Source organism: Lathyrus oleraceus, chromosome 7 (assembly GCF_024323335.1).
Source record: "Lathyrus oleraceus cultivar Zhongwan6 chromosome 7, CAAS_Psat_ZW6_1.0, whole genome shotgun sequence".
NCBI classification, from domain to species: Eukaryota; Viridiplantae; Streptophyta; class Magnoliopsida; order Fabales; family Fabaceae; genus Lathyrus; species Lathyrus oleraceus.
In genome coordinates this window covers 508,151,254-508,176,821 of record NC_066585.1, presented here as the reverse complement: position 1 = coordinate 508,176,821, position 25,568 = coordinate 508,151,254, and the positions used below count along the sequence as shown (strand labels likewise).

General features: G+C 35.0%; 2 protein-coding genes and 1 pseudogene across 3 annotated transcripts; 2 read left to right on the top strand and 1 right to left on the bottom strand.

The window, feature by feature from the left end:
* The first annotated feature begins 1,103 nt into the window (after positions 1-1,103).
* LOC127104644 (cation/H(+) antiporter 1-like) lies at positions 1,104-4,012 on the top strand (annotated as a pseudogene).
* Positions 4,013-14,857: 10,845 nt separating this feature from the next.
* Positions 14,858-23,198, top strand: LOC127108110 (uncharacterized Rho GTPase-activating protein At5g61530). Of its 2 annotated transcripts, none has more exons than XM_051045523.1 (10): positions 14,858-15,080; positions 16,321-16,392; positions 16,489-16,751; positions 17,928-17,990; positions 18,074-18,092; positions 18,703-18,801; positions 18,946-19,023; positions 19,113-19,357; positions 22,032-22,194; positions 22,747-23,198. In XM_051045523.1, exons 2-10 carry the CDS (start codon positions 16,332-16,334, stop codon positions 22,890-22,892), a joined length of 1,137 nt encoding a protein of 378 aa, XP_050901480.1. In that variant the 5' UTR covers positions 14,858-15,080; positions 16,321-16,331; the 3' UTR covers positions 22,893-23,198. The 2 variants fall into 2 exon arrangements, with proteins under 2 accessions (XP_050901480.1, XP_050901481.1); XM_051045524.1 differs by having other exon boundaries at positions 14,879-15,080; positions 16,275-16,392.
* Positions 23,199-23,457: 259 nt separating this feature from the next.
* Positions 23,458-25,171, bottom strand: LOC127108111 (transcription factor DUO1). Its single transcript, XM_051045526.1, has 3 exons — positions 24,974-25,171; positions 24,070-24,310; positions 23,458-24,000 (listed from the first exon to the last, which is right to left on the bottom strand). Exons 1-3 carry the CDS (start codon positions 25,165-25,167, stop codon positions 23,569-23,571), a joined length of 867 nt encoding a protein of 288 aa, XP_050901483.1. The 5' UTR covers positions 25,168-25,171; the 3' UTR covers positions 23,458-23,568.
* Positions 25,172-25,568: the final 397 nt, after the last annotated feature.

The following is a 25,568-nucleotide window of genomic DNA, read 5'->3' as shown; positions in this document are numbered from 1 at the left end:
ACTTTTGAAATAGGCCATGAGAGTGAAACTCTCCCATCTCTCTAACCAGCTTTGAGTATCAGCAAGTTTCAACAAAAACTCTTATTTTAGTATTTTGGGGATATTTATGAGGTTATTATCCCTTCTAAGCGTGATATCAGAGGAAACCATTACGGTTTTGTTAGGTTCTTTAATGTTAAGGATGACAACCTTCTGGCAGTTAAATTGGACAATATTTTATTTAGTAGTAGAAAGCTTTTCGCTAACCTTCCAAGGTTCCAAAGGAGTCGTGAGAAGGTACATAGCTATAATAGGATTCTGGTTGGGGGAAGTAGGCAAACTCATTTTTAGCATAAACATTTCAACAAGAAGGAACGTAAATCCTTTGTTAAGGTAGTAAAGTCGTCACATACTCCAAGTTCCTGAAAGTGATCTTGCTAGGTTTATGAAATTCTCTGTTGGTATTGTTGAAAATCCAAACATGTCTTACAATATGCAAGAGATCTTTAACTCTGGGGTTCTTTGCTATTCAGGTGACACCTTTGGGTGCAAATCTATGTCTACTTAAATTAGAGTTGATGGTGATTTACATTCGTTAATGGTGGAGGAGAAAGATTAGTTATCTTGTTAGATTGGAGGAGAAATATATGCGTTAAGACACAAATCTATTTGCTATAGCAATAAAGTGCTCCCTCGTGATACAATAAATATTCATTTTCTTTATATATATACCCCTATAAATCTTATGTGTATTTATACCATGTTTTTGGATAAATATTTTCACATATTGTTATACTTATTTAGTCTTCAAGGATCAAACTCAAATTAGGAGAATTTTATTTTATTTTGGTGCATGGCTTGAATACTCCAATTACTTATATTAAAATTAAGTGATTAATCAACAAAATAAAAGTACTCCAAAGACAACTTACAAGCTTAAGCTAAAGTAAAGGAGCAAATAGTATAAAGGGTATATGTTTTGTTGAGAGTCTCCCACCAAAAATATAGGATCACAAACATGAACCAGAACACCTTTTATTTCAAATTGTTTTTGTTAGAACTTAAAATCACATATCAATAACTTTTCTAATTTATTGATTTTTGATAAACACAAGAAACACAAAATGGATGCTACTCACACTATGTTTTGTGACAATGATATTTTTAACTCTCTAAGCTCAATTGGCATGCAAGTTTCATGCATTCTTGTTGTGTCACATTTCTTCAATGTCCTCCTTAGTAGTTTGGGTCAACCAGGATCTATTGCACAAATTCTGGTAATCAATCAATAACCTTTTATTTCATATGCATCCACATTATATAAATCTTACTATTATAGACATAGACATGACATCGACACTGGTAATAATTTTAAAAAATAAATAAACTAAACGTAATCACAAATGTCGGTGTTGTGTCGGTATCGTATCTGACACAAACATGGACATAGAGACGCCTCTTTTCATAAGTGTCGGTGCTACAAAGATTTTAACTATTTTAACTAATTAATTATGCATTCCATTGTTCAACAGGCTAGGTTGATACTATGGTCAATGTCACATATATCATACATAAGAAAAACATTCTTCCCACCAAGTTCAATAAATTACTATAAAGTTGTGGGTTTCTTCTGCCGCATACATTTCATGTTCTTAATCAGTTTAAAGACAAACTTTAGTACATATTGTGCAATCTACGTTTGGCCACATTGGTAGCATGTGGTGGTGCCTTAGTTGGTGCAATTTTCGGTCTATCAGTCTCATTTTATTTGTATCAAAATATAAATCTGAATGTCAATATTTATTATTTTTGCATGGTCATCAAGTTAATGGTATCATACACGAGCTCCCCGATGGTGATCCATTTATCGATCGAGTTACATTTCACAACGTCTAATATCAGGCGAATGGCGGTGTCCTCCGCATTCATAATCAAAATGGGCTGCTTGTTGTTCTTTGACGTAGTGGTTTGATGGAAAAAATCAAACCATATTTCCAATGGTTCTTTATTAATAAATACTTAGTCGTATGTTAAACTCGATAAACCGATGCCAAAAATACCTCAAAGCCCCTGAGTTATTACTCATTCTTTTTGTTCTTTTAACTAGTTCAATCGTTATAGAAATTTTGGGTTACAATAGTATTATTAGTTGTTTTATAATTGGATTGTTGTTTCCTAAAGAAGGTAAAACAACTAGGACATTGATATATAAACTTGGTTATTCAATTTATAATTTTGTTCTTCCTATTTATTTTGGGTATATGGGTTTACAATGTGACCTCATACAAGTGTTTCGAAGCTTGAATAAAACAGCAGATACTACAATATTGATTTTGTTGTGCATTGGTAGCAAACTTGGTGGCACACTTTTGGTTTGCTGATACCTTAATATTCCTACAAGTGAAGGGATTTTTATTGGATTCATAATGAATGCTAGAGGTTATGCTGATTTATTGTTCATTGCTATTGTAGCAAAACACGCAGTTGTGAGTATATTTCTTGCTTTATTTAATGTACTAACTCATTGCTAAAAATCACAACATAGATACGTACACAATCTTTGTCTAAGTTAATGCTCGTTACACACTCTTTGTCTAATTTAATGCTCGTTGCTATGAAGCATAGACACTGACACTAACATGTTTTTTTCTAGAGGTGTTGATTCTACAAAGATTTATTGTCTAGTTTAATGCTCATTATTATAAAGCATAAAGCACATACACAAGACACATACATTATACACGAACTCGTCTTTTTTTAGAGGTGTTGATGCTAAAGAGACTCGTTGTCTAATTTAATATTTATTTACATTTACAGGATCTCGACGTAGAAGCTTACAATATGTTGATAGTATCAATAATATTGAACACAGTTATATCAGGAGTAGTTGTGGCTTTTCTAGCAAAAGGGGAAGCAAAAATGTTTTCGAACAACCATAGTACAATGAACCTCAACAAATGGAAGACGAGTTTCGAATTTTGGCTTGTGTATACGATTTTCGATAAGTATCTACAGTACTTGCCAAAATACTAGAAATGCATGGCTCAAGAACATCACCTTCCATGACTTATTTAATGCATCTTTTATAGCTCGTGAAGAAAATCAAGTCCAATTTATTATACTATGAAAAATAAAACGGAAGCCTCAGCGGTGACGAAGATGCCTACAGTGGAAATGATGTGATGGACATTAATAATGCCTTAGATTCATTCACTTTAGATACAAAGATTTTGATTCACCAAAAAAAGATGGTATCTTATTTTCCAAGTATGTATTAAGATGTTTGCAATGAAGCGGAAGATATTAAAGTGACAATAATTCTTAGCCCTTTTCACCAACAAGAGCGCATTGATGGAAAACTCGAGAGTGGAAAAGAAAGTATAATAGTTACTAATCAGAAGATTCTCAGGCACACTCCTTGCTCCGTCGATGTGATAATTGAAAGAGGCCTTACTAAGACATTCAGTTTCTCAAAACTAATTGAATCAAAAGCCACGCAAAATGTTACAACACTTTTCTTTGGAAGTTTAGATGATCGTGGGGCTATTGCTTGAAGCCTAAGAATCTCCAAATTCCCTCATACCAACTTGATAATTATCAGAATTTTGCCATTGTTTGCTTCATCACAAAATGAACTGATTAATGAAAATAGAGTACACTACAACGGAAAGAAATTTTAATGTCCTTGTCAGGGGAAGAGAGTGATAACGACGAGATTGATAATATGTTCATGGTCGATTTCTATAATTGACATGTGACTTTAAGATAAATCAGATATGTGGAAAATTTTGTGAGGGATGGAAAGCAAACATTGGAATGTTTGAAATATGTTGGAAACATGTACTCTTTGTTTGTAGTTGGAAAAGGTGGTAGAGGAAATAACTCACTAACAATAGGTATGAGTGATTAGGAGGAATGTCCAGAACTTGGAACAATTGGTGATTTGTTGGCTTCTTCAAATTTTAATATTCATGGATCTGTTTTGGTCATTCAACAACATAAAGATGCTAAGAAGGGCTTAATACATTATTAGTTATATGTTAAAATACAATAACATTAGATTTATTCATGTGCTTAGATTTATGAACATAGTTTGCACATGTGATTTTGTTTAAGGTGATATAAATTACATTCTTGAAGAAAATGGATATCTTTTGTTGATGAGATTAGCCATAATGATTTATGTGTTGGTGATTAGAAGCTAGTGATAGTTAAAAACCATTCACTGGAATATAATTTTAATCAAAGAAAAGTGTATATTCATTCTACATTAGTTATGCTAAGTTTGCTAGGTTTGGAGTTTCGATTAAAATTAGTTGTGTTCAAAGGTTTCAATGGAGTTTTTTGATATTACATATGTTGTTGTTTGAAGTTGTAGTGTGAAGATAGCCTATATATTAAAATAATGAATGATGAAAAATAGATTTTTCACGGTTTCATTAAAGATCACAATCATGATCTTTTTCTACCATTTGCATATTATTATTTTTACAATACAAGAATTAATAAATCTCAAAAGAATTGAATTGAGATTATGACTTTTGAAATAGGCCATGAGAGTGAAACTCTCGCTTCTCTCTAACCAGCTTTGAGTATCAGCAAGTTTCAACATGAACTCTTTTTTTAGTATTTTGGGGATATTTATGAGGTTATTATCCCTTCGAAGCGTGATATCAAAGGAAAACATTATGGTTTTGTAAGGTTCTTTAATGTTAAGGATGACAACCTTCTGGAAGTTAAACTGGACAATTTTTTCTTTGGGAGTAGAAAGCATTTCGTTAACCTTCTAAGGTTCCAAAGGAGTCGTGAGAAGGTATATAGCTATAACAGGAATCTGGTTGGGGGAAGTAGGCAAACTCCTTTTTAGCATAAACATTTCAACAAGAAGAAAGGTAAATCTTTTGCTGAGGTAGTAAAAGCGTCACATGCTCCAAGTTCCTGAAAGTGATATTGCTAGGTTTAGGAAAGCCTCCATTGGTATTGTTGAAAAGCCAAGCTTGTCTTACAATATGAAAGAGATCTTTAACTCTTGGGATTCTTTATTATTCAGGTGACACCTTTGGGTGCAAATCTATGTCTACTTAAGATAAAGTTGAAGGTGAGTTACAATCGTTAATGGTGGAGGAGAAAGATTAGTTATCTCGTTAGTCTAGTGAAGTGCGTCCATGAAAACTAGAAGATGTAGATGATACTAGAGTAGCATGGATATGATGTTATGGTATTCCTTTCCAAGCATGGAATACATGATTTTTTGATGCACTGGTCTCTCATTTGGCGAAGAAGAGGATGAAGATGATGACAATTCAGAGAAAGTAAAAGATAGTTTTGGTTCCCCACGCGGAAGCATAAAGTTGGAGAGTGACTCAGATACTTAGCAGGAAAAGCAGGCTATGACGGGGATCCAAAATGGTGTAAAGGTTACTAGGTTTAAATCTTGTCAAGTTGTAGCAGAAAATATCCAAAAGGAAACGTTTAATCAACCGCCGACACATGAAACTCCTCTTTCCATCAATGTGCGTCATTTTGGGGTAGGTAGAGAGTTAGAGTCAACAACTTTGGAGATTGTTCCAAGTCAACATGCTTTGCAGATAGACCCCTACATCCAGGGCCATGTGGGCCTTTTAGGTGTGCCTGGCCTACAATCTTTTGGGCCAGAATGTTCTCCTTTCCTTATGAAGCCCAAACGAAAGTGTAAATTTCTCAAAGAGTTGAAGGATGGTCAAAAGCTTCTCCAAGCCCATTTTGACTCTTCATCCAAACTACTCTTTGTTGTGAGGCCTTTCTATTTTTCTTCCTTGTTGAATACTAAACCCAACAAACCCAAATCCATTTAGACTCATTCTAATCACTATATGTCTAGTTCGATGAAAAATTTCTCGAGAGGAATGACACTATGTTGTAAATCTATTTCAAATAATGATGTTTTCCAAATAAATAGAAGATTTTGGGATAATGAAAATAAGGTAGTAGCTATCAAAATTTGGAAGAAGACGTCTGATCTAGGAATTAGAGGAGAAGATGATGATAAAGCTTACATTTCATAAATAAAAAGTTTGGAGAAGATAGATAGAGAAAGGATTCATTCAAAGGAAGTCACTAAATCTGGTTTTAAATGAATATTCTTTCATTTAACATTAGATGAGCAGGGAACTCAACAAAGCATAGAGCGATCAGGGAGATCATTCGGTCCGAAAAAATTGATTTTTGCCTGCTTCAAGAGACCAAATTGCAACTTGAGGAGGAAGCTTTCTTGAAGAGGATATGGCACTAGCATATGAGCATGGGATGATTTCTAGTTAAGGCATGAGATAAGACTGGAAGAGCGGACTAGTGCTAATGAAGAGGAGCTGAGATCTATGACTGTTGCAGAGCTTACTACCGAAAGTGGTGATTGGGCTTGGTGCTTGCTCAGAACTCATATGAATCAAGACTTGATTGATAAAGTAATCTCTATACAACTTCATAGAGCATAATATGGAAAAGATTAGTGTATCTAGTATGGAACTAATATTGGCCAATTTACAATCTCAAGTGCTTATGCTACTATCATTGTAGACGGTGGTAGTTTGGACACAAATCATTGGAGAAGCATTTGGAAGATCAAGGTACCTGAGAGAGTCAAGTCCTTCATTTGGTTGGTTCACCAAAATGAAGTTAAAACCAAGCAGTTACTGCATCAGATGGGGCTTGGAGATGTTGTGACTATTTTAATCAGGTAGAATCCATTATTCATGTGTTGAGGGATTGTGATGTGGTTCAATAGGTATGGAAGAATCTGGTCAGACACATCTACAAGGAGAAGTTATTAAACTCTCCTATGCACGAGTGGATGGCTCTCAATATGACAAAGAATTTAGGCAAAACTCAAAATCAAGAAGCTTGATCTCTACATGGACGACAACTTTCCATACAATATGGTATTGGCGCAATCAAAGAATGCACAATAAGGATGATGTCATATGCCTCATAGTCTGCTTAATTCTATTCTTGCACATGTGACTCAATATCGAGAGCGCAATGTTTTGGAGTAAAAGAGTAATAACAAAGCCATATTTGTCAGACAAGTCAAGTGGAATCCACCTGATGATAATTGGGTGGCGCTTAACACAAATGGGAAGGTCCTTAGATCAGGGAGAGTTGGGTGTGGTGGTGTCTTAAGGGACAACAATGGGGAGTGGCTGACTAGTTTGTTAAAAACTTAGGCAAGTGCTCTATGGTAGTCGCGAATTGTGGGGAGTTTGGGAAGGATTGAAGTTGACCCAAGTAAATGGTTTAAATTGAGTGATAATTCAAAATGATTTCTTGGAGGTTTATCAATTGCTAAAGGAAGATATTAACACTATGATGCATGTAAGGAGCTTGCAGACAAACATCAAGAGGCTCATGAGAAATAACTTGGAGACTAGAGTGATACACATTTATAGAGAAGTAAACAAGTGTGCCGATGAGCTCACGAAATTGAGGGCCTCTAGTGTGCAAGATTTAAGCTTATTTATAGAATGTCATACATGTGGAGTGTTATAGTGTAATCTCCCTTTTCTTTTGGACTTCGACCCTTATTAATTCAAAACAAAATTGAATGTTTAAAAATATTTGATTTTTATTTACAAAGAAATCTTCCAAGCATTATGTTAGTTGGTAAACGAATTTTCCTTTTACTTTGATGTTTCAATATTAACACATACATTTTAATTCCTTATTATGCTGGTGTTTTTATGCAATTGAATTTAGAGAATTGACTATATGTTTTATTCACTTAAACAAGTTTTTTTAATATTCCATCACTGTAAATAATTTTGCTTTCAAAATGTTTAATATTGACATACTTCTTTTTTAGGATATTTGATGTTTTAATATGAATATGCATTGAAGCTGATAAATTATATTGATTCAAATATCGACATTTGATGATTGTTATATTTTACCGTTGATAAGATTTTATACCCTTAGTTTATATATGATTTAATATGACATTTGATAAATTTATGCATCATTGAAACTAAAACTTAATTATAGATTTTGCATTTTAAAAATTAGAATAATTGTATTATATTTGTTCATGCCGATATAGGATGGAGAAATAACTATCGAACATATTGCTACAATAATGAAGTATGTTGTTAAAGCTACAGATTAAATTAGTTGACAGGTTTATCTTGAGATGTTTAAAGAGTGTTTTCTTTTGACATTTTTAATCTTAGAAATCACAACTTTAGACAAAAGTAACATCTTGCATTTTTATAATTTATTTAGTATTATTTTCATTTTTTAAAATATTAATTAGATCAAACATAATTATTGATGGATATTATTAGTCTCTATTTATAATCGTGAAAAATATTTATGATTTATAAAATAAATTGAATATTTGAAAAATTAGATATTGGAATTTTTTTACTAAAATAACCCAGTTTTTAAAAAAAATTCCAAAAATAACCCTGTTTTAAAAAAAAAATTCACAAACTATCCCACTTTTAGGAGTAGGCGCCAATCCAATTGGCGTCTCCTCTTAAAAATAGAGTGCAAGCGCCAATTGGATTCGTTAGGGCACATGGTGCAGCCAATTCAATTGGCGGCCATGTGTATGGTTTCAAACGAGACGCTAATTGGATTGACACCTCAATGTATTTTTCAATTTTTTTTTGTTAAACAGTCTACATGATACATAATTTCGAAATATGATTAATTCATATTAATATAAATTCCCGTTTACACAAAAAAGACTAATGTTGGTGATCGGGATCACCTAACCGATCTCCGGTCCCGCATCCCCTAGCTACCCGAACCTCTGGCCCTAACCTGTGTTGATGATTCACAACTGGTGTTTGAGCATCTGAGGGGCCAGGAACATCACTACCAACTACAGGAGATTGCCTGTTGAGATAGTCAGATAAGTCAACATAGTCTTGAGTATGCATCGAAGGTGTACCGCCATAACTGAGTTCATGACCCATGCCAGAGTAGTTGGGTTGTGTTTGACTTATTGGTGGGCGACCAAAACAGTTGAAGGGAGACATAGGTGTGAATGATGCGTCGAGGAAAGGTTGGAAAGATTGTTGGGGTGTTTGGTAGAGATAAGGTTGTTGAAGGTTTCGATTTTGTGAGGTTTAGGCTTCTTGGCTATGGTAGGAAGAGGAACAGTTGATGTTGAATGATCGTTGAGTGTTCTGGCTAATGAGACTTTGGTAGGGTGATGTGTTGGGTGCAAAGCGATGTTAGGTCTCTGGTTGATGATCTATTTGTTGGTGGTGGTACAGAGTATGCTCTTGGTATTATAGTTAGGTGTATGGCATGTTAGGGTTGTATATTTGTGTGTTTGTGGAACGGAAAGTTTGACGGATATGGGGTTGTGTGTAGTCGGTCTAACAATGTTGTTAGGGGTTAGATGTTAAGGCGTTTGGTGTGTAAGTTTGTCGGCGTGGGTCGTATAGGTACATATCCTCGGTGATGAACTCAAAACCAACCGATCTGTACCAAGCCATATAAGTACGACTTGGTTTTTCTTCATTTGGCATCACCGCGTCAGTTAAGACATGGTCATGGCGGTGCTTCCATTTGTGACACTCAGATCTTGCGAAGTTTTGCCATGGATTGAAGTTCCATTGGTTGTTAACTTTGCGCATATGCCATTCTTCTAGGTTTATTGGGGAATCTAGGACGTGTTGAAGCATACCGAACTGTAACTTCACACGATCACTATTGTACATCTCCGCAGTTGTGAATCTTATTATTGGTGTGCATGCAGTCCATACGGCTGCGTCTTCTTTGTTGACTTCATGGTCATGATCCAAATTTAGGTATGGACGCTAAATAAACTGAAATATGAAAGTAACTTAGATTATAAACTTGGTAGAAGAAGTTAACAAATTATAACGAAATAAGGTTATTATCCATACATCTGTCGATCGAAGGTGATCCTAGAGATTGCAATACTGGGTAATACAATGTCTAGGACATCTGTTATAACTCATACCATGTTCCGACCATCTGCACCATAAAGGTAAAAATCTTAGTTAGAGATAATAATCATTAAAGTAAGTAAATGTATAGCATTTTAAACAACTTACTTTTGTGCATACGGAAATGTGAAAGGGTTATTGTTAACGGGCACTAGGGACGGTAGTCTTGATTGACCAACCCCATGCTTGGAGGAAAACTGTACATCCAGAAAAGGTAGATGTGTCTTTGTGTGAATTTTTACACAAAGAGCTATAAAGATAGGCCAGACAAGCGGATCCCCAACTATAACTTCCTATTCTATCTACATGTCTTAGTAAAGGTAAATACATAACATGCATACTAGAACCACTACCTTCGGGAAATAAAAAAGAACCAATTAAAAGTATAATGTAACACCTAGTTTTTATTATTCGAGCCTCTTCGGTAGAATGCTCATCTAAATTTAAACTGTTATAATATGACTTAAGACGTGAAAGGAGTATACCTTGACCTCTTGAGTTATCATCTAACAAATCAGTATCCAAGAGGTCCATGAAAATTGAATTCGCATAGTTGGTTTTACTATTTACAGTTTTACCTTCAATAGGCAGTCCCAATAGCATGTAGACGTCTTCTAACGTCACGGTACACTCACCGGTTGGAAACCAAAATGTGTGTGTCTCGGGACGCCATCTTTCGCATAATGCAAGAATGAATTTATTATCCACCGACCAAGACATAATTTTGCTTATATGTCCAAAACCGACGAGTTCGACATACTGTTGAATCATCGGGTCCATGTGGACATATTCGTGGACCCGAGTACGAAACCTTGAAACATCCTATAAAATAAACAAGAAAATACTTTACTAAGTTGATATGTTATTAAAAGGTACTCTAGACAAATAACAAAAGAATAAAACACTTATATAAGTTGCTATGTTTGCAACTGTTCCTCTGTGCGATTCGTCCATTGTGAGGATAGACATCTTGTCGAAGATGAAATAGGTTGATGCATATGAAAGAGGTTGTTGTAGATGAAAGATTTGATGTTATAGAGGAAGTAGTGAGTGATGGTGTGGAAGAAATGTTAGAGTTACCTTCCTATTTATAGGCAAAAGTGTGGAGCATAAAAAAATGTGTTTGTATGTGGTAGCCAAATGAATTGGCGCCCATGTGCATTTTTTACATGGTCTCGCCATTCAAATTTGCGCCTCCATAGGCTCATGCATGACATACCTAGCTCTGCATGCTTGGTTACTAGGTCTGCATGCATGCAAGACATGGTGTAGCCAAATTGATTGGCGCCCACGTGCAAGGATTGTAAGGAGGCGCCAATTCATTTGGAGCTAGTGCTTGCATGTGTGACATGCGGCTTTCCTCTCTATTGCATGCTGGACACATCACTTCAGACTAGCTTGCATGTTTGACACATCACTTCGGACTAGCTTGCATGTTAGACACATCAGTTCGGACTAGCTCGCATGTTACACAAGTCACTTATCTATTTAAGTGTCTTACTATCAACATGCAACAATAAAAAAACATTCATCTGCAGCAAGAAATTAATTTTCATCTGCACCAAAAATATTACAATGTTATCTTTACCGAAATATAGTGTCAATGTTCACTGCAATGGTGAGACATACGAGTCTGAGTTATACGGATTTTGTTTTCGAAACACCGATACCATTCGACTTACGATCAAGAGAAATGCAAATTTCTTGTATTTGAAAAAAAGAATACAATCCTGCATAGGATCTGGTATTGTGTCAAAGATCACGTATTAGAATCCAATATTTTTTGAGAACAGTCAATGCAAGTTTTTCCCGCTTAAGGTACGGGATAATGAATATGTTGAATGCATGTTTGTTAGTCATGAACATTTTGGCTGCAATTGTATTGAGTTGTATATTACTCTTCAACCATGTATACCATCTCAACAATCTCAAATAACCAATCAAGATGAATTTGATTCACAATACTCAGATGACGTCGACCCAGAAGCAGAAGCAGAAGTAAATGTCGTTGACGAAGAAGAAGAGGAGACCGAGATACAGGTCGATCATATGTTGAACAACAATATTGAAGATGATGATCAACCAGCGCCATTACCTCCTAGTCATGTCTACAATCTGCCTCAACATATGACAAACATGGATCTGCATGACGATGAAACATCCAACAATGTTTTATATAACCCGTATCCATGATCAGAAGGAGAATTAAAGGTGGGAGACATGTTTCTCACTAAATAAGAATGTGTGCAAGCTATCAAAAAATTCCACATGAACAACTCTACTGATTTTACAGTGAAACTCACTGATTCGATAAGGTATGTCATCGAATGTCGTAACATCCTTTGTAAGTTTCGGTTGGCTGCGTCTTACAAAAAGAAAAGCGACTCTTGGGAGATAGCTTCAATAGAACCACCTCACAGTTGTATTGCAACTAACGTCGAACAAGATCACCGTAAATTAAGCGCTGCATTGATATGTCAAGACATTTTGCCGCTTGTTAACAAAGACCCATCAATGAAGGCGAGTATAATTATATCTCATATCAGTACAAGATATAATTATACCCCATATTACAAGAAAGTGTGGATTGCAAGGACAAAGACCGTTGAACAGGTATTCGACAACTGGAGGATTCATACAAAGAATTGCCACGGTTTTTATGGGCACTGAAAACATATGTCCCAAGAACTGTGGCAATTATGGAGACATTGCCAGCAATGACGCCAGACGGAACCTATGTTACTTGTAATAGAATCTTTCACCGTCTCTTTTGGGCATTTGACCCATGCATAAAAGGTTTTGCATTCTGCAAACCTATTATTCAAATTGATGGAACATGGTTATACGGAAAATACAAGGGTACTTTGCTTATGGCAGTTGCACAAGATAGCAACAACAATGTCTTTCCCATTTCATGTGCTCTGGTTGAAGGTGAAACTGGTGGTGGTTGGGGTTTCTTTTTTCGACATCTCAGAACGCATGTGGCTCCACAAGTTAAACTCTGTTTGATTATGATAGATATGCTGCTATTGAGAGTGCCTACAATAACCATGACAATGGATGTCATGATCCTCCTTCTACCCATGTCTATTGCATTAGACATATTGCACAAAACTTCATACGTGTAATAAAAGATAAGAATCTTCGCAAGAAGGTAGTGAATGCTGGGTATGCTCTAACTCAGATGTCATTTCAATATTACCGTGATGAAATTAGACTGTCTAATGAAGATGCAGGAAGATGGCTGAATAACATACCAGTAGAACAGTGGACAAGGGCATTTGACGGAGGCTGTCGATGGGGCCACATGACAATAAAAACCTTGTGGAATACATGAACGACATATTCAAAGGCATTAGAAATCTGCCAATAACTGCCTTGGTCAGATCAAACTATTATAGGTTGGCTTCTACATTCGCAACCAGAGGTGAAAGATGGAGTGTGGTGTTAATGTCTGGGAAAGTATTCAGTGAGTGTTGCATGAAAGTCATGAAAGAGGAGAGCATCAAAGCTAGCACAGACGCTGTAACAGTCTTTGACCATCATAGGCAAAATTTCAGCGTGCAGGAAACAATGGACCACAACGAGGGGAGACCAAATTTAGCCTATGCTATCAAACTAAACAGAAGTTGGTGCGACTGTGGAAAATTCCAGGCCTTCTGCATTCCTTGCTCCCATGTCATTGCAGCATATACACATACTCGCCAAGACGCTTACAACCATCTATCTGATTTGTACAAGGCCATCACCGTCATGAATGTCTATAATAAAAGCTTCTCGGTACTACCAATGGAGGAATACTAACCTTCATATGAAGGTGACATAGTTTGACACAACAACGAGATGCGAAGAAAGAAAAAAGGACGGCTAAACAGAACACGTATCAGGACATAAATGGATACGACAAATAAAATGATAAGACTATGTAGTATCTATCATCAACCAAGACACAATAAGAACAACTGTCCCAATCGAGGAGCATCATCCGAGTCATAATCTTTTTGTAACATTGAATTTTTGTAACCTTCAATTTTTATATATCATTAAGTTTTTTTACAACGAGATTCACAACAAACATCACTACAACATAAGCAAACTGAAAACATAATATTTCTAACTGATTACAACAATCAAAGTGATGTCATCTCGTCTGAACATCATTTCCCTAGCATCCTTATCAGTTTTCATTCACACCAAACCAAAGATATTGTCGAGTCTCTCAATACTTCTAATTTTTTCCCATTCTGGTATTTTCTCATCTAACCAACGAACCAGCTCCCTCTTCAGTTGATCGAAATTAGTAATGTTCAAGAAGAGCATCAACATCTGAGGTTTGTCTCTCGTATTAATCATCTTTCCATAGCGGCGACAAACACTAAACATGATTGTCAAATGATGAAATGAGATGTGGAAAAATGATTTACACAACACCTCTATTTATAACATTTTTTTTACAAGATACACTGATGTGTCAATCCAATTGGCGTCGTCTCCTTTCAAAAAAATACACATGGACGCCAATTGAATTGGATGCACCATATGCCCTAGTCAATCCAATTGGCGTTTGCACTCTATTTTTAAGAGGAGTCGCCAATTAGATTGACGTCTCCTCCTAAAAATGGGATGGTTTGAGATTTTTTTTTGAAAACAAAATTATTTTAAATTAAAAAATATATTATTTTGATAAAAAATTCTATATATATTAGAACAGATAATATAAATATCGAGAACGAAACCAAATATATTTTAATAGTTATTATAAAATAGTAGTAATACAAACAAATGATTACCTAAGAATTAATCTCATAATTAAATTACAAAAATGGATATACGTTTAAGAAATAAACAATTACTAATTCCTTTTCGAAATAAATCACTTAAAAAATGGTCCTAAATTAATTTTACTATAAGAATAAAACATTATTTTATTGAAGTTGGAGTGTTAGTATCTGGACTATTGAGGTTAGAGGTGAAGGTGAGAGTGAAAGACAAAAGAAGTGCCGTTATACTTTTGGTGTTATCTAATCGATCCAACGACTTCTTCACAGCAGTCCCATTCCAAATCCATATCTCTCTCTCTCTCTCCTGAAAACTCACACTCTTCTCTCTCTAACTTTCTCTACTTCCACAGTACCGAACCAGGTAATTTTGATCGGATTCTCGATAATCATTTCGGAATCTTTCATAGCTAATCAAAACTTGATTTGTGTTCATTTTTTTCTTTTTCTGTAATTTTGATCGATTCATTTGTTTTAGTGGAGTATGTAAGAACTGTTGTTGATATTTTGATCGCCTTTGAGTATGCTTATTTATTTGATTGATGATTTTGTTGAAATCATAATCTTCTTTGATCATAATCTGATGACTAATTTGAGTGATTCTTTTGATTTATTTTGAGATTATGATAAGTTTAGACTGACTGATTTGAAGTTATTTACACCGACAATTGTGAGAATTTTTTTGCCACATGTCCATAAGCTGTTTTTAGCTTATTTTGAAAAGCTCTCTGGGATATGCAACCAGTTTTTGGGGCCTGTTTGGTTAAACAGCTTATTTGTAGCTTACGGACACCGGAAACTAATCACGAGTTTCAGTGTCAGTTTCGTCACATCTTACACCATAGTGACACAGACACGTCTTCTTTTTTTTTTTTGAGGTATCGGTGTTACTGAGCTTATTTATGGAAGATTGCATAAGCTGTTTTTATAACAAAAGATGAAATATATTTAAATTGTTTTTATATATCTTATAAGTTAGTTTTCACTAGCTATCTCAGAATTTAAGAATAAATTCAAAAAAATATATAAAAAAAATGTCCTAAGCTATTTTGATAAAGTTTCTAAGAAAGTGTCGCAAAACTTATGGCAGTAGATAAACTCAAATAAGTAAGCTAATCCAAAGAGGCTCTTTGTTTCCTAAGTAGCTTATACGTAAGCGCTTATTTGATAAGTGTGTGCTTATGAGGTTAGCAATTTAGCCCTTAGTTAAACTGTTTATTTGAATAGGGCCTTATTAGGCTTACGCTGACCATGTAAACCGGTTTTATGCTGTCATCGAATGAAAGACCACAATTTTTTCATGGCCTACCATCAATTTCAAAACTCCTTTATGAAAGTGGGGTAATGTGGTAAAATAGTGGATTTTCATTAGTGTAAAACTGGTTTTACTTGCACTAGTTTACAGTGAGAGAGTGCATATCCTTTAAATACTTTTATTTATGGTTTTTAAAGCAGAAGTTTGTGTAAGTGAATTCATGATGATGATGACTATAGTTTTGTGAATCACCGTACTTGACTGACTTGTTTCTTATGGGTTTACTACTTTACTTCTGTACAGTATCGAGTTCCAACTGATTTTGCCATTGGTTTGATTTTGTTACTAGCTTCTGGTTCAATGCCTTCTGTAACCTCACCTCAGTGGCAAGATAAGGCTTCTGGTTTCTTTTCTTCCTCAGGTACCTTTCACTAAATTTGTGCACTTTTTTCCTTTTCTTGTTTACTGTATGGTCTTTGTTTGTGTCTCTAATTGTTCAGATATAAATTTAATTTAGGTGTCAAGCTTAAAGAAGCTAGGGAGTCAGCAGGAACATTTGTTGGTGAGGTCACAAAGGATACAAAGAGTAATGTAGCCGAAGTGGCGGGACGAGTTGGGACGATAGTCAAAAGTCGGTGGGCACTTCTTCAGCAGCCATCCACAAGACATGCCGTACAGGATCGAATGATATCAGCTGCTGCTACAACTGGTGCGTTCTTGAGGAGAGGTTTGTCGGGGACAAAAGAAAAAGTGGTTGTGGGAAAGTCCAAGGTTGAAGAGGTAATGTGATTGTGTAAATGATTAGGGATTGAGATGTATACTTCTTTATTAGGACATAAATGCATAGTGATTAGGTTTCGTTTTTTCACCATTTTGATAGCAAAATTTTGAATACGTAAAATATAATGAAAACAATGTGGCCATTTTTGTTGATGTTAATGAAAATGTATTAAATAAATTTGAAGCTAAAAAGCAATCCAGATATTGTCTTTATTATTACCTCTGATACATCTCTTTTGTTTAAGGGAGTGCCTTATCCAAAATCACTCTGCATTACATGATTCTATCTGATGATGTGGATAAGTTTTGGTTCGGTTATAGATAAGATTTGTTTAATTGTGTTACTTGGATTTAGGAGACATTTGAAAGAGTTTATTTTGCTTTAAATGTGTGGAAGAACTTATATAAATAGCTTAGAGCAAGCTGTCTTTCAAATTACTATAATAAGCTCCCTAAGTGTTTGGAAGAACTTATACAAATAGCTTAAGGGTCTGTTCGGATTAACTTATTTGAATTGAATTTATTTGTTGACACAAACACCTGTGAGACTGTTTGAGACACCTTATTGAAACAACTTATGAAATGCCCATAAGCTATTTTCAACTTATTTCAATAAAATATTTAGGATCTCTGAAAACAACTTATAGCTTATATAAAAACAATTTGAATTTATTTTATCTTTTGCTAGAGAAATAGTTTATACATACGTTATATGATACTTATGCTGTAAATGCTAAATTAAGCCGTTTATTCAAACATTGCCTAGATACACTCATAAGTTGCTTTTCAATTTATTTTAGTAAGCTCCCCAAATCCCCTCTTCAATTCTCATCCATCCTTAGAATTTATTCTTTGGAGTAAATCGAGAACACAAATATCTTATCTTATCAATGTACATATCCAAACGCAAATAGTTTATTGAATTTACGCATGTATGCCATAAGCTTTCATATGATATATTTTGAATAAGTGCTTAGTTAAACTGTGTACGCAAAACCCCTTGGCATTAATTTTTTTTCTTTCCCTGTTCTCTCTTTTCATACTTCCTATATCTTTATCCGTTAGTCATATACCGAGATAGCACTAATTCTATTTTTTATTTTTTATGTACCAAGTGGATGCTCAGATACTTTATTTTCTTCTTTCTTTGTTTTGGCATCATTATCATTTATTCAGGTGGCAAAAGTAACAGCACAAAAGAGTAAAACTATCTTGACAGACATTGAAAGATGGCAGAAGGTAAATGACATTTGTGACATATATTTGCTACTGCTAGCATAGATCATTCTCAATTGTTCTAACTTTTTGTCTTTTCTTTTCAGGGAGTTGCTAGGAATGATGGTAAGTTTCTCAAACCACATAGTTTGATAGGCCCCTAGCCGATGTCGTGGGTCATGAGAATCAGGGTGGTCCAAAAGTGTGTATAGAAGGCAAGGAAAGAAGAATGACATGGCGGTGGGAGAGAGTTGGCCTAGGAAATGTTAGTTGGGTTCTGTTATATGAGATTCGTTGGTGAGAGAGGAGTTATCACAAAAAGTATCATTTCTGTTTTGGCTGAGGAGCCTAGCTCTGTTGGCAGTTGGGAGCTTTGCTCCCTTCTGCATTTATCTTTCCATCAATAAAATCTGCAAATCATCCATTGTTGATCTCATATTTGCATTACTATTTGATTGCTTGACTTTAGGTTTGCAACATATCTGAACAAATGAGCTGTTCTTTTCATGCATCAAAAATCTTTCACTGAGTTTGTAGAACTATTTAGAGTCTTTTTGCTAACAAAGAGTAGTTCTGTTTCCCTAACAAGGAATCTTGGGATGAATTCCATTTTCACTTTTTATCACTGCTTGTCTGTTAAGTTGCATATAGCAGTATATCATGTTTTGTATAGTTAAATTAAAAATTGGTGCCTGCCTGCATTATGATAGTTAATCATTCATAATCTTGACCCCAGTATTTGGAGTTCCAATTGAGGTTACTGTACAGAGGCAAGATTGCATCAAGCCTATTCCTCAGATATTGATCAAATGTGCAGATTATCTTATAGTATCAGGTAGCTTTTTCTAGAGTAAAGTTCTATGTTCATGTATCACTCTATGGCTCTGTTCATTTCTGTTTTTTTCTTTTTTTCTTTTTTTCTTTTTCTTTTTGTTGTATTTTAATCCAGTAGTAATCCCATGACTGTAATTATATGTAGGATTGAATCTGCCATATCTTTTTAAATCTGAAGGGGACAAAAAGGTTATTCACCAATTGGTTTCCCTATACAACCAAGGTATTTGGATCATCCTTTCTGTAATTGGTAGGTTATATACCTTTAAACTTAGACAGTGATATATTTGCTTTTATTATTGCATGTTGCAGATTCAACTGCTTCAGTGCCAGAAGGCTCAAATCCAGTTGATGTAGCAGCTCTTGTGAAATATTATCTTGCTAGCCTTCCCGAGCCTCTGACAACATTGGAGCTTTATAATGAGATCAAAGGTGCTCGATCCAATATATATTCCATGAGAAACATACTCAAGAGGCTTTCCAGTGTGAACTATATGACTCTGGAGTTTATAACCGCCCTTTTGCTCCGTGCTAGCCAGAAGGCACTTCTCAATAAGGTATGCTTCTTCTGTAAGTGAGTATGTGAGTATTTGTTTGGTGGAAGTGGGAATGGCTGGGAGATTGGGTTTCCTATATGGACGCGCTCCATTTTACTATTTTCTATTTAATGAATATGTATGGTGGAATTGTGGCCCATTTCTTTTTACTGTTTTTATACACATTTTCTTCCCTAGAAATATAACTAAGTAATAGTATAATTGCTTTTCCCTTTTTTCTAATGGCTTTTAATGTCTATGGAAGGAATTACCTAAAAACACTACTCATCGAAATCCACAAAGATGCTTAAATTATATGTTCCAGCCTTTGCTTTGACCAAACTCGCCATAAAAAGACAAACATTGAACTTTCACCAGAGGGATCCAACATTGCTTGTCTGTTGTAATTGTTTGTAACAAATGTTTGAGGCTTCTATGGTCAGTAAACACCTTGAAGCTTCATTCCTAGAAATAATTCCTCCAATGTTTAATCGCCATTACCAAAGCTATGATTTCCTTTTCATAACCAGGGTGAGAGGGCTTTGCTGAAAGAAGGCAATGGGCCTATTTTTCTGCATAAGAACAGCTTCAATTCCCTTGTATGAGAGAATACATGTCACCTATTTTACATCTGGCTTCACTTTATTATTTCTTAACTGTTCACATTAGTTAAATTCATTTTCTCATAATTCCAGTTTAGATTCAGATTATCTCTGATTTTACACATTCCCAAATGCATCAACTCCTCGTAGGTAAATCCAGTAGACACCAAAAAGAAGCCAAGCATTGTTTGAGGCGCTGAAAGGCCCACTACTTTTCCTCCCCCAGCTTAAACCTTCCTTCTTATTCAAAGCAGTTACTGGCTGAGTAATCTTGCAAAGTCTTTAATGAACCTTTGATAATAGTCGGTGAGTCCAAAGGACCCACGCACTCTTTAGCATGAGTGTAGGGACTGGCAATCCACGATAGCCTGGACCTTAGATAGACCAATCTCAACTCCATGAGCAGAAATTAGATACCCAAGGTACTCTATCAATGTCAAACAAAACAAACACTTGTTGTCAGTGACATACTGATGGAGATTGCTAATACAAGGCGACTAAGATGAGAGGGCCATATGGGCGTGTGGGCCAGAATATTCTCAAAATGTGCCATCACACACTTCCTCAACAAGGGTCAAAACATTCACAGTGGATTGAAAAGTGGACAGGGCATTTATGAATGAATCTGAAGGATATAACAAAATTTTGATAGTGACCTTTAATGTATTCTTAAGGAATCCAGATTTGAGATCTATCTTGTAAAAGTAATGGGAATTGTTGAGATATGGCATGATTAATAGAATATTTGACGAGATAATCTCTCTTATTTCCTCTTCTATGGTAATATATCTTATTTATATCTACATATTAACTCTATGCAATTAGATAGAAATATGATAGTTAAATTCCTATAATTAAGGGATTCCCTTTGTATAGTTTCATCATTATAAGTGCAAAATACTCGGTGCTAATCTCTCGAGCTATTCGGCACCAAATCCCCCCTCCTCCTCTGCACCGTATCCTTATTTAACGCCCTGTAATCAACACATCCTCGAGATCCATCCTTTTATTCTCTAATCATTGACATATTTTTCGGTTGGAAATATCCCCTTAATTATTGGATCAAGTGACACGTGTTCCTTTTCTCTAACCAATTTGTTGACTCCACTTTGATGACTTGCTTTTCTCTATTGATAGCATATCAGTCTCTCCCACACAGGATGAATCATGTCTTTCCACCATTCTGACATCCTCAGCTCAATCTATGACTACTCTGTACAAAAGTCCCTGCAATACAGTAGTATGATGCTTATCTCTGATGCAGTATTCATTCAGTGTAATAACTCAGTTATTTTCTTCAAAACTAATAGTCTTCTGTTCCCAATCAAAGATGGTTTTTCCATTGGTCTCTAGCCAATCAATCCCCAAAATTAAGTCTTCTCCCCCCAGGTCGAAAACAGAAGTCTCTGAGCATAGTCACTGCAAAAATATGATTCAGAATATACTTTTATTTCAGGATCAGAATTATCCCAATCTCTTTCAATGAAAAATCTTATTAACAAATCTTTTATAGTGAGGAACCTCATTTATATTACTAGGCAGGTTCTGAAAGCAGAATAAAGTTATCTAACTAACACTAGCTGTTAAAGTTACAGTTAGTTAAGTTTCATGAAGATTCTTGAGACCAGAAAAGAAGTTTCTAGATATACTAATGCGCAAAGAAGTTTAAGAAAAATACTGAAACAGAAGCCATTGATTTCAACTAATTAATGTATTTTTACTTTATATTCTTCAGGATTGGGTTTGTTCCTGGTTCACTTTAGGCTTTCTTCATATGGTCTTATTTTGGGTATTCGTTGTTTGATTAATATTTTTCAATTTTGTTTTAACTTGAAGAATTTTCTCTGTTCAGTAACTTTTTTCTCTCCTATTCTAGTCTTCTTTTTCCCCTCAATTTAGCAGTGTTTTCCAATTTTCATAGCTTGCTTTGCCATAATTACAAACCATCACTCCCTGATTATGATCATCATGGTGCTTTACAGTTTGTGTTTCCCTTCAAGTACCTTAAGAACAATCGTACTGTTATTACTTGTTAGATTCTACGTTCAAATTAGTTTTGATCAGCATGCTCAACATTGTTTGATTTTGTTCAGATGGACTCTCGGAGCCTTGCATTGGAAATGGCACCTGTTATCATGTGGCAAAAGGAACATAGACCTGAGTTTTATCGTCAATACTGGAGTCAAGTGTCAGAAAGTCCTTCCAAACAGAACTTGGATCCAGAACCTGGTTCAACTACCTGGGACTTGCTTGCTGGTATGGAAAATGTCACCTAAACATATAAATATTTTGAAGATAGTAATGATACAGACAGAGAATATAGTTCATTATGTCGGCTGTGACTGTGATGAAAAGTTAACTATAGTCTTCGTTAGTCATAGTTGTCTAAAAGGATTTGAAAAATCAAATCATTACTCCTACAGACATTGAACTATTCAATGTTTTCTTAATAACCTGACCTGAAAATGCATTAAGATGATGTCATTGTTATTACAGAGGCTAATAGTCAATTTTATAATATTCTGGTACTTTTATTACAGTGTGGTTGAAATATTTTTTGCTATAAACCACTTCTGGGGTCTTCTTTCTAAAGGGTGTAGCGTAGCTTTGCATTTTAAAATTTGCTTGAAATTGTACTTTGAACTCGTATGATCAACATTGCATGCTAATCACAATATCCTGGAAGAGTGAAAATGTTAGTTCAACTGTCGTTTGTTTTTCTTCTATTGACCTAAAACTTGGTTTGCATTGGATCAGTGCTGATCAGAGATTACCATTTATCTTATTTTCTTGTTTCTTTTGCTGCAGACGACGGTGAAGCCATAGATGCATCTTCTTTTATTCCTTTGGATGATGGCATGCCAGTTGACTATGGTGCAATTGAGGTTGTTCAGTTGCTCATAGAACATCATAATGCAGTCTTCACTGATGCCAACGAGACAGTTTGGAAATGAATGATCATACTCCTTATCCTTCATTGATTCTTTGACTAGGATGTATTGAATCTGAAATAATGTTCTCCAATCCGGACATGAGGATATCATTGTATAGCAGCTGTCTTTAGGCTGGGAAATATGTTGGATAGTGGTCCAGTAGGGTATCTGATTTTCTAGGTCTTTTACAAATTTTTGGTGTGTGGAGGGATATTGCAAAAGCACTGTACAGTTACTATCCACTACCTGCAGAAATTCTCATCACAAATGTGCTGTTATATTGTTGTCCTAAGCTTGAATAATGATGATTGATCTGTTTATAGTTTAGATATGTATGAAGGTCAGTTTGATGCACCCACACAGTTTTTATGAACATTTAAAATACGATTCGTTCTTAGGACCTTGAAATTCACAGTATATGTGCAGCCAGACACTAGTTTCCATTCACTAATTTTTTAGGATGTCGTGTATAATCATTGAAGGAAATTTTGTTCAAGTTCTACTTCATTGGTAATGGTAAGTTGGTAACTAAACATGGAAATAGTTTGAATATTAAGGTATTAAATATGACACGAAACTAGTTAGATATCATGCATCTTCAGGTTTTTCTATTAAAATCAAGAAACCTGAAACAAGTTAATGCATTGGCATACTTGGCAAAGACCATACATGTAAAATAAGAGCTAAATGACTATTACTAAGCAAAGTATTCAAAAATCTCATTTGAGATATCCTTAAACAAGCAGTTTGAGCTTGTACTCTGAGAATTTTCTTCAAGTCCAAGCTTCTGGCTCCACACAGAGTCTGAACATTTTTTCTGCTCAAACATGTCCATGAAACTGGGATCAAAGGGCTCTTGAACAAGGTCATGGCACTCTGGGAATGGCGGAAAGTCCATATGCGGTTCTGGGAGTAGAGGAAAGTTGTACGCTGACGAAGACTCAAACGACGGTACCGTGTGAAGTGGAGTAGCCTCAAACTCAATTCCATTAATGTCACTTTCCATATTTTGGTAGTTTGGTTTTGTCAAATCTGGTAGGTTTACCATCTTGAACACCTCTTTGTTTCCCATACGAGAAGTAGGGTAAGTAAAGTTTTCCTCCAGCTGATTAGAACCACATTCAGGAACCTGAAACAGACATTTTCACCATCAAACTAGTACAAAAACAACACAAAATCTGTTTAGTTTCTACCTAACCTTTTCAATTTTCACTTGATTATTAGGAACATCTTTTCCTTTGTTTTTCTGCTGAATTCGCGGTGGCGATGTTGTCCTTGGAGACGACCTCTCCATCCTTTTTCTCCTGCTACTCCAAAAGTTCTTCACATCATTGTCTGTTCTCCCTTCCAAATACGTAGCAATTTTCGCCCATTTGTTTCCGAATTGCTCCTGTAATTCAATCACCACCCTTTCCTCCTCTGCTGAAAACTTGCACCCTCTACAATTCAAATCACACATTCCAAACTTTCATCATAAAACAAAACAATTTTCATATATTCTGTTATTGTTTTACAAATTGACACAAACTCCAACGCCTAACCAATAATTACATCTATAAACAATTTATCAACACCAAACATAACATTATTACAAATACAAATTCTTCGATTATTCAATGAATTAAAAATTAAAAAAATAAACTATTACTTATTATAATGTATCGATGTATATATTAACATTTTGTTGGATATCATTTGTCATTGTACAAGATGACCAATAAGAACCTCTGTAGCACCGGCACCTCTAAAAAAAGATGTGTCTGTATTAGTGTTCGAAATCGACACTGACATTTATAATTTCCTTTGTTTTATTTATTTTTCTTCAAAATTATTATTGATGTTGACGTATCAATGTCAGTGTCGTGTTTTATGTATAGGTAACAATGATGAATGTGTATCATGTGTATGTGTAGGTAGCAATGATAAACATTATATTAAACTTAAACTTAATGAACAAGTAAGTTTTGTCTAATTAGACAACCATAAAATAAGCACAATACACTAAAAACAACAACAAAAAAGTAGTAACAGCATGAAATATCAATGTTGATGTTAAAATCAAGTGAACTGGAAATAAAAAAGGTTAAGAAAATTGTTACTACGTTTTCAAGTTTGGTCTAAGCTTGTTAACCCATCTTAACCGACAAGATTTTCCTGTTCTTGGCAAAAGACCTTTGGATCGAATGGAGCTCCAATCCCTTGGACCATACTTGTTAACATGTTTCAGTAACACTTCATCTTCTTCACTACTCCATGGTCCTTTTTTTATGTAACCTCTTTCAAATTCTCTTTCCATGGTTTTCAATTTTTTTCATTCATTTGATTTGATCAATTGTTTCTCCTTTTTCTTCTTCGTTGATTTATCGTGTGAGAAAAAAATTTGAAATGAAATTGACGGTTGTGTTATTGTGTGGTAGGGTTCATGGTAATGGGTGCACTTGTCCACGTGGAGGGTGTATAGGATTTTGTTTTGTTGGTGTGTTATATGGTGGACTGTTATTGGTTTTTGTTATATGGTTATGTGGATTGAATGCATGGGATTTTTATTTCCACTTCCACTATGAACGGTTTTGACGGTTAGTGGGAACACCCATAACCCCGCCAATTCTTCCATGTTTTGAAATTATAATAACAAATTAAAATTAGTTTTTTATTTATTTTATTCTTACAATTATTAGGTCTCTCTCTCACTATATA

Bases quoted from the DNA above. Each gene is read 5' to 3' on its own strand.
- LOC127108110 (XM_051045523.1), top strand. From the start codon at position 16,332: ATGCCTTCTGTAACCTCACCTCAGTGGCAAGATAAGGCTTCTGGTTTC. The intron at 16,393-16,488 runs GTACCTTTCACT...AATTTAATTTAG, and splicing joins TGGTTTCTTTTCTTCCTCAG to GTGTCAAGCTTAAAGAAGCT. The intron at 19,024-19,112 runs GTATTTGGATCA...TGCATGTTGCAG, and splicing joins GGTTTCCCTATACAACCAAG to ATTCAACTGCTTCAGTGCCA.
- LOC127108111 (XM_051045526.1), bottom strand. From the start codon at position 25,167: ATGGAAAGAGAATTTGAAAGAGGTTACATAAAAAAAGGACCATGGAGT. The intron at 24,311-24,973 runs GTAGTAACAATT...TTTGAATTGTAG, and splicing joins CTTAGACCAAACTTGAAAAC to AGGGTGCAAGTTTTCAGCAG. The intron at 24,001-24,069 runs GTTAGGTAGAAA...TGTCTGTTTCAG, and splicing joins ATCAAGTGAAAATTGAAAAG to GTTCCTGAATGTGGTTCTAA.